This window comes from Anguilla anguilla, chromosome 13, assembly GCF_013347855.1.
Source record: "Anguilla anguilla isolate fAngAng1 chromosome 13, fAngAng1.pri, whole genome shotgun sequence".
NCBI classification, from domain to species: Eukaryota; Metazoa; Chordata; class Actinopteri; order Anguilliformes; family Anguillidae; genus Anguilla; species Anguilla anguilla.
The window spans coordinates 7,180,558-7,204,915 of NC_049213.1; the positions used below are offsets into that span (position 1 = coordinate 7,180,558).

Genomic DNA, 24,358 nt, shown 5'->3' on the forward strand with positions numbered 1-24,358 from the left:
CTGTCTGTATTTGATATTCTAAAAAAGTGTTTGGGATGTTTCTAGGCAAAGCCTTTTTGTGGGCTGTATCTGAAAAGCATGTGATCAATAGAAAAAGGAGTAGAAGAAAAAGAAGAAATGTGTATGGATTGGCTACAGTGAGTGGTGCGTTTTTAGCTGGATTAGTGCTGGAGAGATAGGGTCGTCTTGGTAAATATCATGATTCCAACAGTCTGCAATAAGATGTTACAATATAGCGAGCTAGCAAAAGCGAAATGTCTAGTTTTGATAGTGTGTTGGCGTTGTCATCTTGGAGGTGTAGGTGGAGTTGAGAATGGAGGAGGAGATTTGAAAGAACATTTTTGATTGTAAATGCATGAGCAAAGCAAGGGAAAAAATCCTGCATAGTATTCCTTTAATGACCAGTTATCACATGAAATGAAACCCTTCAGAAGGTATCTATCAAAACTGAAACACATCTAAATACACACTGCAATGTCGATTTGGGATTTTCTTTTAAAGAAAGAGCAGTAGGTGAGACCAAGACCAACTTTCAGAGTAAAAGAAGCGATGACCGGGGAGTAGTAGGGGAGTTTTTATGTTGAGCAAGAGTTTTTGTTTGATTTGAGATTTTCTTTCCAAAATCTATCAATATTAATGGTGTTTTCAAATTGAGTTTGCAATAAATATTTGATGCGTCTGAGAGGCCTTATACTTTCTCTTCATATAAAAAAGCGATAGAGCTAGAAATTTGATTTAAGCCCAGAGCTGAAACAGCACAGAATATGAACGGGGGGAACTCCGAGCCGAGAGAGACAGCCACAGATTTCCGCCCGAGGACTGGCAGGCCTCCCCATCCGCAGCGACTTTATGCGATTCCTCCTGAAACGTTCGTAATGGGGAGAGCGTGAGGCCAAGGAAAGCGGGGGGGGGGAGGGGGGAACTCTGGCGCCGTTTCCGCAGAAACGGATCGGCTCAAACACCTGTGTGTGTGTTTGAGTGTGTGTGTGTGCGTGTGTGTGTGAGTGAGTGTGTGTGAGTGTGTGTGTGTGCGTGTGTGAGTGTGTGTGTGTGTGTGTGTGAGTGTGTGTGTGTGTGTGTGTGGTGGGGGGAGGAGGGGGGCGGGGCTAGTCAGCCGCTATAACGCGCTCGCGGAGTGAACCGCGGCGAGGCGCCAGCCGCGGCCCCCGCTCGCCACGCCGCGCGTCCGTTAGTCCTCACGCTCGGGAAAGGGGCCTCTGGGATCCGCCGGCCCCCGCGTCGCTGCCGCCGCCGACGCCATCACCGCGTACGGGAACGCGCGCGTACACGCACAGGGAAACGACATGCAAACGATGTCACGCCAAACTAATTCAATCACGCCCCGGACTGGGGAAACTGACAGAGGTGGGGCGACCGAACAGCTGAGCCGAACACGCAGACCTCTCCTCTTTTATTCCCCTGGCGACGAGGTGGAACGCAACAAAATTGACGCGTGACCCTTATTCCGTGCAGCCGCGGCATGAATGACGGCTAATGAATATTACATGTGCGAAGCCCTCTAAGAACGCCGCGTCTGATTGGACCGTCGTTGCCTTTGCCTTGCTGAAAGTGCTGAGTGGACGGGAGCGGGCCAGAGATTTGACTCTGCGTGATTAATGGAGACATCCTTCAGCTAGTCCAGTCAAAAGCAATACAGTGCAGCTCTATGCATATACAAAATACGCTCATAAAATACAGTGAAATACATGACAGCACAGGTACCCAAGCAATGTGATATTCACATCAAGCGAGTTACACCAAATAATATACGTGGAATATTAGTTGCATACTTATCCTGCTGTTGGAGAGGAGAAAGAAATACAAACTGAAATACAAATAGGTGAGAATGCTGTACTAATTCAGTTACAGGTGAAAATGGTGTACTACTCCTCTTACAGGTCAGAAATGCATACTAACCCTGTTCTAGGCCAGAAATGCGCACTAACCCCATTACAGGTGACAAATCCATACTAACCCCATTACATGTGACAATCGCGTACTAACCCCATTACGGGTGACAAAGGCATACTAACCCCAATACAGGTGACAAAGGCGGACTAACCCCATTACAGGTGACAAAGGCGTACTAACCCCATTGCAGGTGACAAAGGCGTACTAACCCCATTACAGGTGACAAAGGCGGACTAACCCCATTACAGGTGACAAAGGCGTACTAACCCCATTGCAGGTGACAAAGGCGTACTAACTCCATTACAGGTGACGAAGGCGTATTAACCCCAATACAGGTGACAAAGGCGTACTAACCCCAATACAGGTGACAAAGGAGGACTAACCCCATTACAGGTGACAAAGGTGTACTAACCCCATTACAGGTGACAAAGGTGTACTAACCCCATTACAGGTGACAAAGGCGTACTAACCCCATTACAGGTGACAAAGGCGTACTAACCCCGTTACAGGTGACAAAGGCGTACTAACCCCATTACAGGTGACAAAGGCGTACTAACCCCATTACAGGTGACAAAGGCGTACTAACCCCATTACAGGTGACAAAGGCGTACTAACCCCGTTACAGGTGACAAAGGCGTACTAACCCCGTTACAGGTGACAAAGGCGTACTAACCCCATTACAGGTGACAAAGGCGTACTAATCCCATTACAGGTGACAAAGGCGTACTAACCATTCTTACCTCATACTCCTCCTTGAAGCCATATCCCTGGCCGCACTTCATCTGGGTGATGTGCTGCAGGAGGTCAGCCACGCGGATGGCCGGCTGGAACTGACCGGCCTGGTAGGACATCTCCACAGACTCACAGCCCCCGTACGGGTAGGTCTGGATGCTCAGTGTGGGCTGGGGGATCTCTCCGTGGCTGCTGTCTGTACGGGAGGGAACAGGGGAGGTCAGGCCCAAATAAACCCCAAAACCGGAAGACACCTGTATAAATGAGATATGGGTAAACTCCACAGTGATATCAGTCTGTATAAATGAGCAGAGGGTAAATTCCACAGTGATATCAGTCTGTATAAATGAGCTGAGGGTAAATTCCACAGTGATATCAGCCTGTATAAATGAGCTGAGGGTAAATTCCACAGTGATATCAGCCTGTATAAATGAGCTGAGGGTAAACTCCACAGTGATATCAGTCTGTTATAAATGAGCTGAGGGTGAACTCCACAGTGATATCAGCCTGTAAATTCCACAGTGATATCAGCCTGTATAAATGAGCTGAGGGTAAACTCCACAGTGATATCAGCCTGTATAAATGAGCTGAGGGTGAACTCCACAGTGATGTCAGCCTGTAAATTCCAGTGATATCAGGAAACACTTCCTTCACAGACAGTTGTACAGAACAATTTGCCAGGTCATGTCATGTCGCAGAGGCACTCAGAGTGTCCAAGTCTTCGTGTGACACAGTGCTGGAAGTGCCCTAGTCTGTAGGTGAGTGGTGAGTCTAGATACTGTAGGCCAAATGGCCTGTTCTCCTCATTATGCATTCTTATGTTCTAGATGGGCTGAAGGTTCTGCTTTTTTAATTACATATTCTTATGTTCTATTCTTAAGTTTATTGGAAACTGCTGCTGCTGTATAAACCACTGATTTTATCTGATTGGAACTCTTGAAGTTGAAACAAGGGCTCTCAGGAGCACTGAAGAACACTGCTGCAAATATTTAGATTGTTTTTAATTATATATAGAAATCCCCGGAACGGCTGGCTGAAATAATTGTAGGGCTGTAGTGAGCCTGTAAGCGTTTCCCACACAGTCTGGTTGCGACTTTAATGTAGAGCAAAGCACTTCTAATAAGTTCTAAAGACTAAAGCATTCGGTTCCTAACAGTCTCCGGCCTTTGGTAACTTCAAAAGACCCTGTTGCTAGACAACAGGCATTTCATCTACGGCCAGCCGCCACTCCGCGATCAGTAACGATGCCCGCGAGTCGAATGGGTCTTGCAGGGAACACTTCTCGATGGGACCGGTTCAGAAAGACATCTTGCAAATGACTCTTTCTCGGATTAGGATTCGGAGAACTCGAGTAGTTTATTGTCGCTAATGAGCGCATTAGTATGGGGAGCGGGGAGACGAACGGGAGGAGTTCTTGGCATCGCATGCATGCTTAAATCCTTAAAGCGCCACTGCAAACGCAGGCCGCTGATTGGCCTCTCATGTTTTTATTAATGCAGCCACTTGCTCCTTAATTGTCTTGAAAAATTCATCACACACTTTTCAGCGATTGCACACTAAGAAGTGCAATCCACTGGACACAAGCTGGCACCACAGTAGAGCTCCTGGCCAGCCAGACCCAGTGTGGCAGGGGGACTGACACAGAGAGAGTCAGTGTGGCAGGGGAACTGACGCAGAGAGGGTCAGTGTGGCAGGGGAACTGACACAGAGAGAGACAGTGTGGCAGGGGAACTGACACAGAGAGGGTCAGTGTGGCAGGGGAACTGACACAGAGAGAGTCAGTGTGGCAGGGGAACTGACACAGAGAGAGTCAGTGTGGCAGGGGAACTGACACAGAGAGAGACAGTGTGGCAGGGGAACTGACACAGAGAGGGTCAGTGTGGCAGAGGAACTGACACAGAGAGGGTCAGTGTGGCAGGGGAACTGACACAGAGAGGGTCAGTGTGGCGGGGGAACTGACACAGAGAGGGTCAGTGTGGCAGGGGAACTGACACAGAGAGAGTCAGTGTGGCAGGGGAACTGACACAGGGAGGGTCAGTGTGGCAGGGGAACTGACACAGAGAGGGTCAGTGTGGCAGGGGAACTGGAAATGGAGAAAGATTTGTGAAAATGGTGAAGTGCGGTGCGTCAGGACGTAGAGGGAGGGAGACGCAGAGCGACCGTGACCTGGAGGTATGGAGGGAAGGATTCTACAGGGCACAACGGACACAACCTGCCTCCCCAAATCTGTACTGACAACCACTAAACCCCCAACCTGGCCTTCATTCATTATTCATCAGCTTCTGTCTCTCAGTGTGACGGCCCCAGAGGATAAACCGTGCTGTAAATATTAGCAGGAACGCGCGCGCGTCGGCGATTCTCAACCATTGAAATATTGAACCGCGAATGCTCGGGGCTACAGCCAAGGTCAAATACGCTATTTAACAACGCAACAAAAAAAAAAAAAAATATGCATTTGCATTCTCCCACTTCAGAAAGTTGGGCAGATAAGGATATCTTTATGCATAATAATCCTGCATAATTTGACCTTGGGTGAATGTTTTGTCATATATATATATATGTATATATTATATATATATATATATATATATATATATATATATATATATATATATAGTAACCAAACGGCCAGTAAAAAATGGCAGTTAGGCTGTCTTCCTGTAGCCCCACAAGTGGCAGGCTGTGCTCTGAATTAGAAAGACGGGGCGTCGGACGGGAGCGGACGTGGGCTCAGTCCGGTCGCAGGCCTTACAGCTGAGCGGTGATCCAGGGCGCTGAGCTACGGGCCTCGACGCACGCCGAGCGTTGAGTTCGCAGAAACACACATCAGAACGGCGATGTGGTCAGACGGTGTCCTCCCCAAAATGAAACGAAACCCCCTCGGACGCGTGCTGTGCGTGATGAAGCACACCCCGCGCTGTAACAGGGCATCGCCGATGGATCACAGAACCAAAGGAAGGCTACACGCCAGCCTGCAGACCAGCTGGGTTCGCTGGGCCCGCCCACAGTTGAAAGCCGATTGGCCGGACGCCCCCTGTGACTGACGGCGCCGTGAAAAGAGACGGCCGTCCCCCCGATGCTGGAGGCCCCGCCTACCTCGGCGGGACCGGGAGGCGGGGGCTTTCAACGGACCCGCCGTCAGCTCGTCACCGGACCGACCGAAAGAGCCGGACCTGCTCCTCTCCGAGGAAAGAGAGGGAAGTTCGCGAATGCGTTTGCGCCTTTTTAAGGGAGCGGCCTGATAACAGTCCCCCTTGTTAGCGCAGGAGCACAGCCAGCGTGCGCGGAGCGTAGCGGTGATTAGCGCCGAAATCGCATTAAGCTCAATTATCAGCAGCGCTACATTATCGCTAAACAACGCCGTTCCCCGCCATTACCGCTAATTATCCTCCATACAGGAATACATTTGACAGCTCTTAGAAGGGGGACAAGATAATGACATTTTAAATTACGTTAAAATGGGCCTCAATTAGCCCGACTAAATATAGCTTTAAAAAAAGATTTTACATAATACATAATATTTTTTTTCTGCTCCCTTAAGAAGCCTGCGCCGCTAACTGTGGTCTGAACTCTCGAACCCTTTGAAAACAGGTGTGGGATTCATGACTCATTTCTGTCTCTTAAGAGCATCACGGCTACCTTGAGTGGAAAAGTCTGGCAAACAGAATTACAATCCAATATATCATTTCTCAGGGTAGCGCAGACTAGGTGACAGTACATTACGATGGTGACGGAACCGGGCTTGTGATTCTAAGGTTATTGGTTCGATTCCCAGCTAGGGCATTGTGATTGCGCCCCACTTTAGAATTGCTGTATAACCTGACTGGTTTAATAATAATAATAGAACATCTCATCTTCAAAATGCCAGGATGTAATATAATGTGAAGTATTGCAAACGAAACACACTGGAATCTCGCTGAAGTGGAGTGCTTGATTAATAATTTCACTTTACAATGTTTTTCCCATTACAAAGAATTTCTTGGGTTAAAATGACCCTTGAATGGCACCGTAGTTAACTGTAAGAAAACGAAGCTGAAGGAAGAGGAAAGAGTTTCTGAAGGGGCTTTAGGCTAAGGGTGTGTGTGCTTGGTACTTTCAACGCCACTTAGTATCAGAAGTACCCACAGGAACCCTTCTGAATATACATTCATTCATCAACAGGAAAAACAGGGGTGTCTCCTACGTAGCTGTTATTCATGATGAAAGCCTCATATAAAAATGTATTTCAGCGTTTCTTTTTTTGTGAAATTTCACCAAAATTAATTCCAAAACCACTGTTTTTTCTTCAACAATTACACTGACGTTCGGAATCACTAGACATGTCGGAATCTCCCTCCTTTCCTAGCAATCTCTGAGCCCGTTAGCCGCTGGTGTTAGCAGCCGACGTTAGCGGCAGCGCTAGCCACATGTGGCCAATGCCACGGAATCTCCCTCCTTTCCTAGCAATCTCTGAGCCCGTTAGCGGCCGGCGTCCGCGGCAGCGCTAGCCCAGCGCAGACGGCCCCGGCTGGTTGAACACCGGCCTGTCATCCGGAGCTCAGCCTGGGCACGCTGCTATGAAAGAGCCCTTAATTGGACACTCTGCCCCCTCCGCTCCTTCCCTTTGGTCTCCGGTGAGGGAAACAGCTAGCGCTGCTGGGCGAGTCACATCAAAGCGTGAACCGGCAGGAGGGGAGGCGTCAGCTTCACAGCAACCGACCGAGCAAAGCACTCGCAGGACGGAAAGAACAGCACCGGAGTGACAGCTCGAGAGAGAGAGAGAGAGAGAGAGAGAGAGAGAGGGAGGGAGAGAGAGAGAGAGAGAGCAGTGAGATGTCAGAGATAGAAAGAGTGACAGACAGAGAAAGAGAGTGATAAAGAGAGCAGTGAGAGAGATAAACAGAGAGAGGGCGATAGAGCAATAGTGGTGTGTGCCTGTGAGAGAGAGATAGAGAGAGGCAGCAGTGAGAATGAGAGACAGACAGAAAGAGGCTGAGTGACACAGTGAGACAGAGAAAGAGAGCAGTGAGAGAGAGAGAGCGACAGAGAGATCTAGAGTGATGTTGACGTGACCACAGCCTCAGGAGTAAGAGAGAGAGAGCAGCATTGGTCAATAGCACACGCGGGTATACGACTAACTTCCTGTGGCTGATTTAAAGGGAGTCACGTCCGAGCTCTTGAATATCAGATCTGAGAGCAGTGCCGGCTTCGCGGCTTCGCTGATAGCGCAGTCCCCCCGACTCACACGGCAGTTCTGAGGGATTCTTATAACCACGCAGCCACCCTGAGCGTGAGCTCATTCAAAAAAAAGAGCTGCTCTTTCTGCCTGTCGCTCCTCCTGAGCGCCCCCTGCAGGCCGCTCCGCACGCTGGCGGGATGAAGGAGCCCGGCTACATCACCGGCAGGGAAAGACGATCGCTGCACCTTCTGCGGGCCATTTACTCGTGTCATACAGCCCAAATTTACTGCGGGAATCCATAAACGCGCCTTGCTCCCGAGAGAGAGAGAGAGAGGCGGGGAGTAGCGTTTGACGGGGCTTCTTTGGTCCCCGCCCACCTTGCTTCCTTCCCGCCGGCGGAGTGGCGTTACCGTCAGCCGCTCTGTCGCCAGCGGGGGGGGGGCCTCCCGGCAACTCGCGTTAGAGTCACATGACACAAACAGAAACAGGGGCACCACTGCAGGCTGCTGGGGAAGGGAGGCGGGTGATGCATATGAGTATCATGGGGATCAGAGGGAGTCAATATGTCACTTACCTAAAGACGTGGTTGCAGGGATTGGCTCCTTGGACACTAGAAAGACAGCAGAAAACAGGAGTCAGTATAGACCTGAGAGCTGCTGGGTTCTCTTAATCACCTATAACATATCTGCTTGTTAGCACACAGGACACAGAATCTTGAACGCAGTGTTTACTTGTACCAATTGTATACCTCCTCACCCTATGGCAGAACTGCACAGCCTCTGTTCCACCCAATTTATCTGGATAAATGTTCTAAACAGCTGCAGGCACCAAAGCTGGTCCACACTCTACCCACAGATCGCAGCAAAAATTTAAAAAATAAATTTTTTGGGCTGTCTTCAGCTGTAGCTCTGGTCTTTAACAGAAATGTCGGTTAAAATGTTCCCTCTCTGCCATACAGGGCATCATTTTAAGAGAACACATTCTGATGATCCCTACAGAACTACAGCACTGCATACTGCATGTTCTTTGTGAAATACCTTTCAATGCAGCAAATTAGAACACTTCCAAGAACGTCCCTTAATAACAAGTGTAAGGTGGATGTTCATTGGTTGAAACTTGGTTGGTTGAATTATATTTCCCATAGTTCTCCATGGTTAACATCACCACATCCCTTTTGGTCCATGCTGACAGAGGCATTCACATCATGCCATGCCACGCCACACCCTCAACAAGGAACAGGTGCTGGTGTACCTGAGTAGTAGGAATTCAAGAGACTTTTGCTTTGAAGAGTTTTGCCCTGTACAGAGAAGGAACAGGGAGAGGGGGATGCTGGGAAGGAGAAACACAAAAGGGGAGAGTTTAGCAACATTAAACACGGCTGAGGGATGAAACACAGGGAGAGGTGAGAAACCGCATCGTCTTGTGCCACGCTGGAGCCAAAATGGCGCCCAGACAAGACGGCCGCTAACCTGTTACGCGTAGGACACCGAAGCCCACTGTCTCTTTATCTGGCCATCAGCCTCTGTGCTTTGCAGAGTCTCAGTACTGTCAGGGTCACAGAACACATTGCAACCTTCCGGATGACAGATACTCTCAGCTCACATTAAAATCCCACAGTCCCTGAACCCTGTGTGCGGGCACAAGCCCGGCTCTCAGCAAACAGCACTTCCACCTCAGTGATATCATCTCTGTGACCGGGAGCAGCGCGACATGCGCTCTGCTGCAGGGGAAAGGGAGGCCCGCGCGGGTCTGCGCCGTTATGAGCTCATAACGCCGCCGCAAAGCCACGCTCGCCGCTCCGCGGGCCTCGCCACGGCGAACCCGCCACTCGCAGACTTCGTCCCGAGCTCCGGCGACGACCGGAGTTTCAGACGTAAATAAACCCAAAGGCAGATAATGAGAGGGTGTGGCACACATGCGGGCGGGAAGCCAAACGAAACTGGACCGGGAAGAAGGGACGGTTGTAGGATCAACAGGGCGTGAAGACAAGCGGAGCTGTGATTGGCTGCCGTTTATGCAACAAACCAGCAATCAGAAGACGCCATCCTCCCCCGCTGTCTTCTGATCTGATCATTCTGATGATGTATTAGAGGGAAGGAGGAGAAATGATTTAATGGCGCAACCTTGGCGACGGCAGCTCCTGTGATTCAGAGGCGCTGGACAGCATAATGCTGATGACTGATCACACACTACCCTGACGTATGTGCTGGACACAGCTGCTCCTCTTCAAACGAACAGACACAGGGCATTCAGGGGTGTATGAGCTATACAGTACAGTGACTGTAGGGCATTCAGGTGTGTACAATCTATACAGCACAGTGCCTGCAGGGCATTCAGGGGTGTATGAGCTATACAGCACAGGGCCTGCAGGGCATTCAGGGGTGTATGAGCTATACAGCACAGGGCCTGTAGGGCATTCAGGTGTGTATGAGCTATACAGCACAGGGCCTGTAGGGCATTCAGGTGTGTATGAGCTATACAGCACAGGGCCTGTAGGGCATTCAGGTGTGTATGAGCTATACAGCACAGGGCCTGTAGGGCATTCATGTGTGTATGATCTATACAGCACAGTGCCTGTAGGGCATTCAGGTATGTATGATCTATACAGCACAGGGCCTGTAGGGCATTCAGGTGTGTATGAGCTATACAGCACAGTGCCTGTAGGGTATTCAGGTGCATAAACTGCACACAGTGCTTCTAGGGTATTTACGTATTTAAGATACAAAAAATGTCCATAGGGCATTCAGGCATTCAAGATCCAAGTGCAAGTCTGGAACTGACCAGAGCTGATGAAAAGGCTCGATATGAGTCCCCCATTGAAATTTAAAAGCGCACGTGCCCAGTAAAGGTTCTGAATGTCACGCCTCCATTTAAAGCTGGCCAATGGCGGTAATTACACACACGGCCCATACCTGCCAGGCACCCGATGGACAGTTTTTTTTTTTTTTGCGGCGATATCGCGCGCGGAATTTATGAAGAGGCGCACTGGACTGCGCGCCAGCCTGGAGGGCCTGACTGGAGGGGTGGGGGGGGGAGGGGGTGAGGGGGGGGCGCGTCGCGAGGAACGGCTGCGGTGAGAAGGTCACGGTGCATTATCCGAGACGTGATTGTGCCACCGCCCTGAACTTTCGAATTAATCCGTCCACAAAGGCCAGTGTGACATTTTCCCAAGACGCGGAGGCCGGGATGCTCCTCCTAATTACTGCTCTCTCGCGGTGGGAAGGGCCGCCACTTAAAAGAAATAAAATAGGGATCAAGAAACCGCACAATGAGGGGCACCGAGCCCAGGCTGCCGCCATCCCTTTGTTCGGGACGCGCCTGTCTCTCTTTCAGGCACACGAAAACGGGTGAGCCCTGCCCACCTCCCCCCGGAGCATCTGAGAGAGCCGGCATTCTGCTGCTCTTCACCCTACTGACCGCGACTCATTTCAGCCAATCGGGTGCCAGGCCCTGGCTTTGATCCAATCAGAATCCGATCAGGCTGCCTCTGAGTCTCCATGAAGTCAATGTTTATTTTTTCACAGATGAGGACTGGCCAGTTCAACGGTCACCCAAATTAAAATGCCACCTTCCACTGGCTTGTTACATTGGAAAAGAATAAAAATGTGTTGTGTTTATGTGCTTTTTTAGCATTTCAAATGCTGTGAATTCAGTGTTTACCGAATCCTTGTGTATTTGTATATGTGTAGCAAAAAAAATAAGTTGAGTTGTAAAGATGTGAGATTCAAAGTGAATAGAGCAGGATCACCGGGGGTAACTGGTGACAGATGTGCAGTAAATTGTCTTTGTTGTGAGCTAAAATATTATACGTGACACATTAGAAATGAATTAGAAACATTATTGTTTGGGTGAAGACCAGAATATAAAATAATGATTTGTGGCTGAGGCTGAAGTCAGGGAAAGGAGGAGAGGACAGGGACTCACAGAAGCTGTTGAGGTCCTGGGTGCTCGTGGAGAAGGGGTCGTCCTTGTGGAGGGTGCTCACTTTGCCCGTGCTCTTGTCCGCAGTCCCCACGGGGCCCATCTCCCTCTGGGTGCTGCTGCTGGCCGTCTCCTTCTGCTTCTTAGCAAGCTTCCTTCAAAAACGTCCCCAAAACAGACGAGTTAACCCAGGGGCCCGCCAAGCCATCCCCCACGCCACGCCACGCCAGGCGACAGCAAAGCTCCACGCGCATGCGACACACTGCTCACACAACAACAGCCAATCAGTTTATCGCACTGGAGGACCAATAAAAGCCAACCGCCTTACTGTATGTAAAGACTGGCCGGTTTATCGCTATGGCTATGAATGTCCTTATATGGATACATGAACGTGATTGGCTCATTCAGACTTAAGATATATGTTATGCTACCTCTAAGGCTCAGTCTACTGAACGGACTCTTTATTCTTTTTTTTGCCATTTTTCTCCCATTTTCTCCCCAATTTAATCTTAATACCAATTCCCCGTGTGTATCACGGTCCAGGTCGATGCGCTATCCTCTGTTGGTACGGGGAGGGTGTAGACCACCACATGCCTCCTCCATTACATGTGGAGTCGCCAGACGCTTCTTTTCACCTGACGGCGAGGAATTTCACTGGGAGAGCGTAACGCATGCGAAGGTTCACGCTATCTCCCACAGATCCCCTCCCTGCTGAACAGGCGCCCCGACCAACCAGTTGGAGTCGCTAATGCAACGACCAGGACTCATACCCTCACCGGCTTCCCACCCGCGAACACTGCCAACCGTGTTCGTAGGAACGTCTGACCAGGCCGGAAGTACCGGGGATTCTTTATTCTAAACAAAACAAAAAAAGTAAAAGAAATTGTGACTCAAAGAATATAATGTTACTCATTGCTAACCTATTACGTTTAGGAAGGGGTTGGAAATAAAGAGATCTGGCTCGGAGGAGACTCAGCAAGTCGCTCGAGCCGAACCGTACTGCAGGACTGCAGGACTACACTTAGCGGTATTTTTAGGTGGCGATAAACCAAGAGTTCCAGAATGCGTCCCGCCGTTAGGTGTCACGCGCTTGCCATGCGGAACAAAGCACGTCCGGACCCCGTTATAAATTTGTCAAAAGTCAGCGGTGAAATCTGATGACAGGAGCACGGCGAAGCGGCGCTCAAGTACCGAATGGCGGACTTCGACAAACAGCTCCGGGAAGTTCCGGGGCTTCAAACGTAATCAAAGTTTCTCCACGCGTATGTCAACCCTCCGGACCAAAACAACATATCAAAACACCAGCCTTCTGTAGCATTGTAGAGAAGGATTATCAAGCACAGTGAGGCCCATAGATCACTCCCAGGCAAACCTGGCCACACCGAACAAAAGCTACCGCAGCTTTCTTATCATGCAACACCATCTCATCTCACAATGGATTAGTAGGACATTTTCAAGGTTATTCTGCTATTCTCTTTCTGCTCAACGGTAGATCATGTAACACATGAAGAAAACGCTCTTGAAATGTGTGTAGACCAAGGCACAGATTCACTGGAAACAGTGATAGCGCTGTTTCCTTGACGCTGAATATTGAAATTCATTGCTGTATTGTCAAATCACCAGCATGGCAACGCAGTTCACTGATTTGTCAAGAAGAGAAAACTGGAAAAGTTATGAAATAAATACCTGCTGGTCAGTTTACCTACCTATAATATTATAATAATCTTATTTTTAAACAGATATTTGACATAGAAAATAAAAGATCATTGTTAGAAAGCAAGTGTGTGTGCTCATGCGTGCGTGTGTGTTCATGACCGTGTGTGTGTGTTGAGAATATGTACAGTAATGTAGCAAAGGGTATGAGTGTGTGTGTGTATGTGTGTGTGCGCATGCTTACATGCATGTGTGTGAGTGTGTGTACTTATGTGTGTGTGCTAGCATGCGTTTGTGTGTATATTTGTGTATGTGTGTGTGCATGTGTGATTGAGAGTATGTAATGTCACATACACATTGGAGCTGGGAAAGGACATGTCACATATTTGCTGGTGTAACTAATGACTAATGAAGATTACAGCTCAGCTAGCATAGAGCGGAGTCAGAGGAAGACCTTTCATACGCAAGCAGACCCCACGTGCCTGATCGACCACAGGGGGTGGCAAGAAAGTGATGAAACAGACTCCTAATCGACTGAACCCTCCCATCCCGGGACAACGCACAATTAGTGATTGCAGAGAGAGTTCTACGGGGATGCTGTTGAAATGGGCATGGTCCAGATGCGATCCATGACTGGGGGTCATCCACATACCAGAACAGTGCCTGCTGGACCAACCAACAGCCCTTCCTTATATGACTGACACCAGCCAAGCATCTGTTATTTATAAATAAAACTACTCCAACTCCTGTCAGGCTCTCCATCCCCCAACACGCCCCTCCCTCCATGCCACGCCCACCAGCTTTGCCACACCCACTTCTAGAGAAAACGGTGAATCGGCAAACTATGTTCTTATTCATCTCTAGACAGACAGAACACTGAACTACACCATCATTTTCATCCTGCAGGTAGAACATTCCTCCTACGAAAAACCTTTACAGCAAGTGCCATTTTAATATAATCAGATAATAGACTTTTTCTTCCATGTTACACATTTTGAATAGCTAGGCCTGTGCATAAGCTGATAGGCCTAGTATCAGATTAGTTTAAATGAAAGAGGAGCATATGGGAGAGAACCCCATGTCTTAATATCTATGGTGACCAGTGGCTTTCTGGGAGCAGCTGTATCTATGGTAATGAAGGAAAAAAAATCTGATGTCCATTATGGATCCAAAGATTAATCTTGCAAGCAACCAAACCACATGGGTTTGGTCCAGCCTCATCTGACAGATGAGATATCTACAGCGATGGCATTCACGTCTACTTCGTATCTGAGAACGCAGACCCTGCTGAATAACTGCTGCTGTTTTCTGCTTATTAAATACCGCCTGCTATCAAAACATTTAAAATATCGGAGTTTTTTTTTTTACATTTATTATTTTTTTTATTTTTTATAACTGATGCCCCACTCTGATCATGTATAATTCCATGCATTCTGCACAGTGCCTACAGTATCTGTACGGGTGTGGGATCAGAAGTTAAATACATTTCTATTTAAAAATATCATTATTTAATTCTCTCGTATGAGTTTTTTTTTTTTTTTATCATTAAAATATTGGCATTTAAGTTCAGCTCCTTTCCTAATATTTGTATGAATGTTACTCCATGGATCCCTCCCCTTCACGAACAAACCCGGTGCTTGAGATGATATTTAAAATCACAGGATATATGTGAGCTTGGGAGAAGCAAATCAGCTTTTCAACCACATGCCAGCAACCGCAGAGAGAGTGTTTTGTTTGGGAAAAGTAAAATCAAGCCATATTGTATTGATTTACATAATGCTCTTTGTGTTCCTGGAATGTGCGTTGAAAGAGGATTCCCTACAAGGAGAATTGTGTCGGGCTCACTGGTCTGGCCCACGGGCTGATGGGTAAGATAAAGCCTGCAGGCACAGTTTTGAATGGACAGGCATACGCTCTGTGTGGTAATACACGTTTGCTAAACAAATTAGCCATTTTGCATTCCGAACAGCTCTGAGGCCTAAGACAGAGCAGAGCAGCCACTGCCTTCTCAGAAAGGCCCCAGTCAGAGGCATATGAGAAGAGTCTGCTGTGCTGTGCTGTGCTGTGTTCTGCGGATCTGTGCTGTGCTGTGCTGTGCTGTGCTGTGCTGTGCTGTGCTCTCACCCTTTCTCTTTCTATTAGCCCCTCAGCTTGTAACGCTCAAGGTGACAGGGCTCTGTGTGTGTTATTCCACCCATGAGCAAGTGTGCATGCATGCATATAGATGCGTGTGCTTATGTGCAAATGTATTTCAGCGTATGCATAAATGTGTGTGTGTGCGTGCCTGTGTGTGTGTACATGCATGCATGTGTGTGTACATGCATGCATATGTCGATGTGTATGTGTGTGTATATGCGTGCGAGAGTGTGCGTGTATGTGTATATCGATGTGTGTATGCATGTATGTGTGCGCGTTGAAATTTGTGTCAGTCTTCTTCTTTAAGAAGGGAGATACTTTGACCACGGTGCCTTCACTGCTGCAGTTAACTGTCAGTAGTGATATTTCAGGAGCTCCTTTGAAGTATAGCAGCAGCTCAATAGGCAGCCTCATCCTGATGAGGACTCAGACACAGGAGAGTATCTATGGTAGTCCGTCAAGAAAGTACCCACGGAGCATCGTATGTCCTTTTCATATTCTGGTTGGCGTCTCTGACACAGAAGACACAGTCCCCGCTGGTCCTGCACTAAATCATACCCAGCCTGCTCTGCAGGGAACACTGAAGGGGGCCCTATGGAACCATCAGTCAGCTGCTCAGAAGGTTGTGCTCACCACCGCCTGCTCCCTGCTCTTTCCACCACCGGCTTGGGCTACTGCAGTTCCCTTCTCACTGGCCTCCCTGCCTGTGCTACTAAGCCCCCGCAGCTAAAACAGAACGCAGCCGCACGACTGGTCTACCGTCTTCCCAAATCGACTCACATCACACCCTCCTCACTTCACACCCATCTCACCCATTCTCTGGTGCCCTACTGCCCAGCTCAAATCAAGTTGAAATCCATGGTAATAGCCTACATAGTAGCGGGGAGAACAGCTTCACCATAGCTCCAATGAGCGAGGGGCACAGCTCCTCCACACCTCCATGGCCTTCATACCCTAAACCGTGCAAGATCTCTCTATTCTTTAAACTCAAAGGGGAGTGGCACTGCCCTCCCTGCGTGGTTCTCCCAGTCATGGTGCCTATGTGCATTAGCACCCCCCTAGTGGTGACAAAAAACGTCCAACAGTGGTCAGGACCGAAGGAACATTGGGATCTCCCAGAGACTGCACCTCGTTTGCTCTCCCACCTCCACTTCCTGGCACTCCCATCTTTTATATGTACCTGAATACTGTAATTCAGTCACGGTGTTTTTACAGTTTTAGGTTTTTTATGGTTATATTTCTCTCTACTTAGGGTTTGTTATGGATGTAGTCAGTACGTATTTAGAAATTCTACTTTGGCTGTTGGTGGTTATCTCAGTTGGCCAGGTCACTGTTACTCATATTAATCAGGTGAATGCACTCCTGTTTCTCCTGCATTGTAAGTCGCCCTGGATAGGAGCATCTGTTAAATGAACGTAATGTAATGTAATGACCAATGGCAGCTGGCCCCATTATGCTGTGAATTATGATAGCTAATGATGTTGATAAGTGGCTGCTTCAACTGCACCCAGGACCTCACTCATATGGCAGGGAGAGAAACAGGAGCTCTCACACAAGAGGGGGAAGAGGGAAGAAGGGGGGCGTGGGGGAGCGACAGACTCAAAAAGAAAGACAGACACGGGGGATGATGGAAAAGGAAAAAAGTCACATTAACTGGGATGAGGAAAGAAGCCAAAGAGCGAAAGGTGAGAGGAGAGAGGGAACGAGAGAGAAGAGGTGAGGCTACATGTCATCTGTGCCCTCATGGGAGACAGTGCAGCTCCGCCTCATTAGAGCCAGATTCTCTGCTCTCATACGGAACTGTATAACTACTCTCATATGGAACTGTATAACTGCTCTCATACGGAACTGTATAACCGCTCTCATATGGAACTGTATAACTGCTCTCATACGGAACTGTAGAACTGCTCTCATACGGAACTGTATAACCGCTCTCATACGGAACTGTATAACCGCTCTCATACGGAACTGTATAACCGCTCTCATACGGAACTGTATAACCGCTCTCATACAGAACTGCATAACTGCTCTCATACGTAACTGTATAACCGCTCTCATACAGAACTGCATAACTGCTCTCATACGGAACTGCATAACCGCTCTCATACAGAACTGTATAACCGCTCTCATACGGAACTGTATAACTGCTCTCATACGGACCTGTATAACCGCTCTGATACGGAACTATATAACTACTCTCATACGGAACTGTATAACTACTCTCATACGGAACTGTATAACCGCTCTCATACGGAACTATATAACTACTCTCATACGGAACTGTATAACTACTCTCATACGGAACTGTATAACTGCGCTCATACGGACCTGTATAACCGCTCTCATACGGAACTATATAACTACTCTGATACGGAACTGTATAACTACTCTCATACGGAACTGTATAACCGCTCTCATACGGAACTGCATAACTGCTCTCATACGGAACTGCATAACTGCTCTCATACGGAACTGTATAACTGCTCTCATACGTAACTGTATAACCGCTCTCATACAAACTGTATAAATGCTCTCATACAGAACTGTAGAACTGCTCTCATACGGAACTGTATAACTGCTCTCATACGGAACTGTATAACCGCTCTCATACGGAACTGTATAACCGCTCTCATACGGAACTGTAGAACTGCTCTCATACGGAACTGTATAACCGCTCTCATACGGACCTGTATAACCGCTCTCACACGGAACTGTATAACTGCTCTCATACGGAACTGTATAACCGCTCTCATACGGAACTGTAGAATCTCCCTTATACTGAACTGTGTAACTGCTCTATATACGGAACTGTCTAAGATGTAAGGAAGAACTAATGCAAAGTTGTATATAAGAGCAAAACCTAAATCTAAATGGAAAAAAGAAAAAGTTTCAATTGAAATATTGTCAATAACTCAATTGCTTCTACTGCAATTCCATCTTCTGATCAGACATTTCAGCCTTTTGGTTATAATTTCCAGAACTTTGCTTTCTCTATTTTCAGTTGAAAATTTCAGAGGAAAATTTCATGTGTAGGTGGGGTCTCATTGAGTGGGCGTCATAGCTGTCACTCCAAATTCCGATTGACCAACAGACCTGCATTTGGCTGGAACGCTCATAACTTTGTTCTGACTTCTTAAATTTTTGCTTTTCTTCAGCAGAGACAAATATACTGCCATACAGGTGTTCAATTGCACCAAAAGCTTTAGTGAAACTTCAGTGAAAAAGAGTGCCTTTGAATCCCTCTCCTGGAGTCATAAGGTCACAGCAATGCCAGACTACAGGAGTCCTCTCGGCTGAAAACTCCTATAATGGGCTCATTTAAATGACAAATTCCCTGCATACTGCAAGTGGCAATGAAGTAGTGATAATCCTTATTTAATGAATGTCAAAGCAGCACTTGATTAAAAGCGAGGATGTGGTGCTCTGGCTGGTCTGGCTCTTACATTAGCCATGGCTCTACTAATAGCACATTATTCGATGCTCTCATAATAACACAATTATAGGCAATCTGTAGGCCTACAGTGAATCAGGAGTCAGTGTTTGAAAGGGAGAAACAGCCTGCATCTCATTTCTCAAGCGTTTACAATGGCACGGTTTCTATAGGTTCTCTTGGCATTGTGGTTTTTCCCAATAGGCAAAAGATTTGATGCCCTGCATAGAAAAATATATTGAGTATAATTTGGGGAATTGATAAGAAAATGGAACACTTGCAGTCTGTAGACAGATTATTCACCTTACAGAGTCTCTGTATGGGCCTGATGGAACCCATGGACAGCATGCAACATCTTCTCAACTTGGACCTTATCCAGCATGCAACATCTTCTCAACCTGGACCTTATCCAGCATGCAATTCTCTCTCAACTTGGACCTTATCCAGCATGCAATGCTCTCTCAACCTGGACCTTATCCAGCATGCAATTCTCTCTCAACCTGGACCTTATCCAGCATGCAATTCTCTCTCAACCTGGACCTTATCCAGCATGCATTGCTCTCTCAACTTGGACCTTATCCAGCATGCAACATCTTCTCAACCTGGACCTTATCCAGCATGCAATGCTCTCTCAACCTGGACCTTATCCAGCATGCAATTCTCTCTCAACCTGGACCTTATCCAGCATGCGATTCTCTCTCAACCTGGACCTTATCCAGCATGCAATGCTCTCTCAACCTGGACCTTATCCAGCATGCAATGCTCTCTCAACCTGGACCTTATCCAGCATGCAATTCTCTCTCAACCTGGACCTTACCCAGCATGCAATGCTCTCTCAACCTGGACCTTATCCAGCATGCAATTCTCTCTCAACCTGGACCTTATCCAGCATGCAACATCTTCTCAACCTGGACCTTACCCAGCATGCAATGCTCTCTCAACCTGGACCTCACCAATGCTCTCTCAACTCGCATCATTCATATGGACTCCACGCATCTTATGCAGCACGCAATGAACTAGATCCAAGACTGGAGAGATGGACTTGTAACTACTTCATTTGTCATAGGGTTGCAATCTTCTCGAGACACTACTTTTGTATGCATGAGCAAGATATTCCACTGAACCAAAATCCAGACAGAATTTCACTTAAATTGTAAGTGTAAGTGTGAGTGTGTGTGTGTGTGTGTGTGTGCGTGCGAGCATGTGTGTCTGTCTGTGATACATGTACATCAATGACACTGAATTAATTACTGGTTTCCAGCCTTTGAGTAATAATGCAAAGCCGGATGCATTATTAATAGCATGAGAGCTAAATCCTGAGGACTGCAGGTGAGAGTGTGTTTAAGCAGCAGGCTGAGGAAGGCCGTGCCCTCACTCTGGGTCTCCAGAGGACGCTGGTGGGACAGACGATGAAGAAGAACTCTCCAGCGGGAACTGCCCGGGGGGCAGCCAGCTTTCACTGACATTCCAGGGGCCCTGATTGGAAAGGTAGCCACACCCGTACCCAGTTTCCAAAACCTTTAAACTGCATCACCCAAGAAAGCCTCCCAAAGAGCTGCAAACTCCACACAAAGCAAACAAAAACTGTTCACCCGCTGATGACTACAGCCCAGGTGAACTGAGCACAGCACCAATACAACGAACCTCTGAAGGCTACACAGGGTTTACACAGCAAACAAATGACATCAATTACTACATCAACATATGAAAGGCTGAATATTCCTCAGACACTAAATTTATAGGAGAAAAAATTATAAATCAGAAAATGTACGGCTTCACTTCGACTAGGATGTGCATAATAATAACAATAATAATAATAATAACAATAATAATAATAATAATAATAATACATTTTAGATTATTTCTAAGTATCATTTTCTCACACAACCAGGAAGAGTTTGGACCAAGTAAGGGTATTTATTCGATTGATTATTCATTGATTATTCAAGTTATCGTCACACAGGAGCTTTACACGAGGACAGACGTGATAGATAAATACTAAAAGGGCACGACGTGAAAATGGCGGCCTAACACTTAAAGCGCTGTTCTGTTTCAGACACCGATCAGAACGGCGACAGACTCCCGTCTCCGCAGCCCTTCGCTCGAGCGGTGCCACTCGCCGAGCGGACTCGGTCGGCGACGCGGCTAACTACCGCGAGAAAGGCGGCGCGCGCCCCAAAAAGGGGGTCCGCCGGACTCCGAGGGCTTTAATCAAGAGACCAACGAGCGGAGTCGGAGTGCCCTTTCGGTTCGTTCCTGTCACAAGAAGACAACTCGCGGGGCGGGAGCAGAGATTTATAGCCTCGGCTGTGTCACAACCGGAGGGGAGAGCGAGGGGGGGGAAAACCGCTCCGCGTGTCAGCGTGAGTGAATTCTCACGGAGAGAGAGAGACTTTTATTGTGTTTTTTTTTTTTTTTTTTTTTGAGAGATGACACACATTTGTCATCAAACTGCGAAACAGATTGGAAATCGATGTTGTTTAAAAGAAAATAGATAATTGCCCTAAACGGCAATTCATCAAGTCGGTATTAGAACGTCCAATTAAAGCCATCGCAGGCAATTTAGAAATGCCTGCGCTGATATAATACTAATTACTCTTAGTCCATTTATGCGATGATTTATGGATTTAAATCATGACAGGAGATAAAATGTTACCGCATACAGCTGCATAGATAATTTCATTACTGTAAATTTACTCAAAACTCAGTCCATCTGTGCTCATGTACCTTCGATACACTGAGCATGTAATGCTTTTTGCATCCAAAGAAGCAGCATAGCAATCGGTTCTATTACTAAGTTTACCTCATCTTTTTATAAGTCCAGACAAAGGGTAGTAACTGCCTTATTTATAATTATAATTTATAATGTGACCATGTTAAAGACTAGCTCTGCCTAATCTGTAAAACCATTTCATATTTTAGTTAGTGGAGTTGTTATGGTGACTCTGTATATCACCTGTTTTCCCATATACACAGTTCCTGTTCTGTATTATTATTGCACAGTGTGGTAGACTGCACTGTAGACAAAGGGCCAAACGTATCCTCTTGTTCTGCTATGATGTAATTTTGTCTTTCAAAACTAATTTGAAGCGACTGCAGGATTTAACTGGATGCGTCCTTACAAAAGATATTATAAATTACTGTACCATTACAAACTATAACTCCATTAAACTCGCCTGCCATTAAACTACTCTACCATTAAACTACTGTACCATTAAACACCCGCACAATTAAACTACTCTACCATAGATCTACTTACTGTACCATTAAACTCTTGTACCATTGAAATACTACACCATAAAACTACTGTACCATTAAACTACTGTACCATTAAACGCCTCAGCATCTTACCTCCTTTATGCTAGGATCTTAAACTGCAAGAGGAGTCATTGAGTTTATCCTCTGTAGGTTTGTATGTACTGGAAATACCATTAAACACTGTTCAACCAGAGGATCAGGCCCAAAAGAGGAGTCTTTTCTGTTGACTGGAAAAAACAGTGGGGATCTTAGGGGTGGTGTCGGGGCAAACAGGGAACATTGCGGTGTGGAAAAGTGGTTTAACAGACTTTAAAAGTAGTTTTCAAGTTCACTATAACATCACTTTCATCCAGGCGCAAATTAGTTTACTAATTCGTTTCAGCAGAATACCGAAATTAGTGCACAAATACAAGGCTCCTTGAGTGGATGAAATGTGCATGCAGAAATACAATGTTCCTTCTGATTGAATAACGTGTTCATGCAGGAATAAAATGTCCTTTCTGATTGGGTAGAGGGTTTTCAGACAGGGAGATCATGCTCTTTCTGATTGGATAGTGTACATGCAGGAATACAGTGATCTTTTTGATTGGATGGCGTGATCATGCAGTAATATAGCATGCTTTCTGATTGGATAGAGCGTTCGTGCAGGAATACAGTACTCTTTCTGACTGGATAACTTGTTCATGCAGGAATATAGCATGCTTTCTGATTGGATAGAATGTTTGTGCAGGAATACAGTACTCTTTCTGATTGGATAACGTGTTCATGCAGGAATATAGCATGCTTTCTGATTGGATAGAATGTACATGCAGGAACACAGCACTCTTTCTGATTGGTGTTGAGATGCTTCTTTCACCATGACATGGCCGGGGGAGCAGAAGGGATTGGATAGAAAGCCTAACTGCAGTTTGGGGAGTCCTACAAACAGCTCGCAGATGGGAGACGGGACCCACGAGTTACTCAGTCAGATAAAATGGCTGCCAAAGGAGAGCGGGTGGAGCAGCGACAGCTCTCTCTCCTCTCAAACAGATTTACCCAACAAGCACCTGGAGAAAATGTGTCCGTCTTGCATTCTTCAAAGAAGATATAACATGCCAAGTCTGTAATTTTCCTTCAATAATACAACAATGCATCTCACCTTTATCCAAGTGAAGGGTTCAAAAGTGCTTTTCATTTATCTTAAAAATATGGTGATGGAACCATTAAAGTACTTTATAGGAGGAGTGTGGGGGGGGGGGGGGAGTGGGGTAATCTCACCGAAGGCTCAGAACAATGTTAAGCTATGTAGGATAAAAGACAAGAAAAAAGCAAAAGAAGAATAGATAAGAGAATGGAACAAAAGGAAGATGTTCTTTTTCTCGATTCTACTTACAGGTAATAAGAGTAGGAATGCGCATGTCTTCTGAGGCATGAAGGTGAGCCAGTGGGACAAATTTGAGCACCCAAAAAAAGGACAAACAGGTTGATTAGTTATCTGTGCCGCTCGCATGGAACACAAAGAGCTGATGGAGGAAACGGCTGGTTAAAAAAACGGGTTAGAAACATTGGAAAGCTGTTTCCTTACAGACCTCTGGGCACCCCACAGGCAAGCAGATATCCCCACACATATCACTCAGAGTGCTTTCTAACCCATGTCTGCCAGGGTAGGCCCGGCTTGTCTCTGTCTCTGTCCCTGTCTCACACTGTCGAGAAGCATTTAGGCCCTCGTCGGATACACACAGGTAAAGCATCACTGTAAAAGCAGCACACCTGGCTTCTCCTCGGATCACAGGGAAAACCCCCTGAGAGAGAGAGAAATGGAAATGCCTGGATGGAGAGATGGAGAAACTGAGGGAGACAGAGAGAGGGAAGGGTGGAGAGAAGAAGAGGGGTGTGGGGGTTCCATCTGAGAGGATACTGTTTGGCCATTTTGTAGTGCGAGACAGACGGGAAGTACCACCAACGCAGACGACTCTAGGCATGGGCGGTCTGCGTTTTGGTCACCAAGTCCTGGCTGAGGAGGAATTCGGTGAACAAGATGGACGCCCACAGATGACATGCAGCCAGCTAAAATGGAACTAGAACTGAGATATCAGAAGATAATCCATCATTACGTTTATCTAGTGAAATCTAGTACATGAATAGGTCTGGAATAACATCTGTATAGTTAGGCAAATATC

General features: G+C 47.0%; 1 protein-coding gene across 17 annotated transcripts in view; it reads right to left on the bottom strand.

The window, feature by feature from the left end:
* ptprt (protein tyrosine phosphatase receptor type T) overlaps positions 1–24,358 on the bottom strand; it is a 297,385-nt gene that overhangs the window by 58,170 nt on the left and 214,857 nt on the right. For 7 of the 17 annotated variants that reach the window (XM_035389544.1, XM_035389555.1, XM_035389552.1 and 4 more), the window contains 4 exons: positions 11,726–11,877; positions 9,053–9,130; positions 8,376–8,411; positions 2,643–2,839 (listed from right to left, as the gene is read on the bottom strand). In XM_035389544.1, the coding sequence (XP_035245435.1) occupies positions 2,643–2,839; positions 8,376–8,411; positions 9,053–9,130; positions 11,726–11,877 (463 nt within the window). Of the gene's footprint in view, positions 1–2,642; positions 2,840–8,375; positions 8,412–9,052; positions 9,131–11,725; positions 11,878–23,571; positions 23,602–24,358 lie in introns of all 17 variants that reach the window. The other 10 variants (XM_035389553.1, XM_035389559.1, XM_035389543.1 and 7 more) reach the window with 5 other exon arrangements.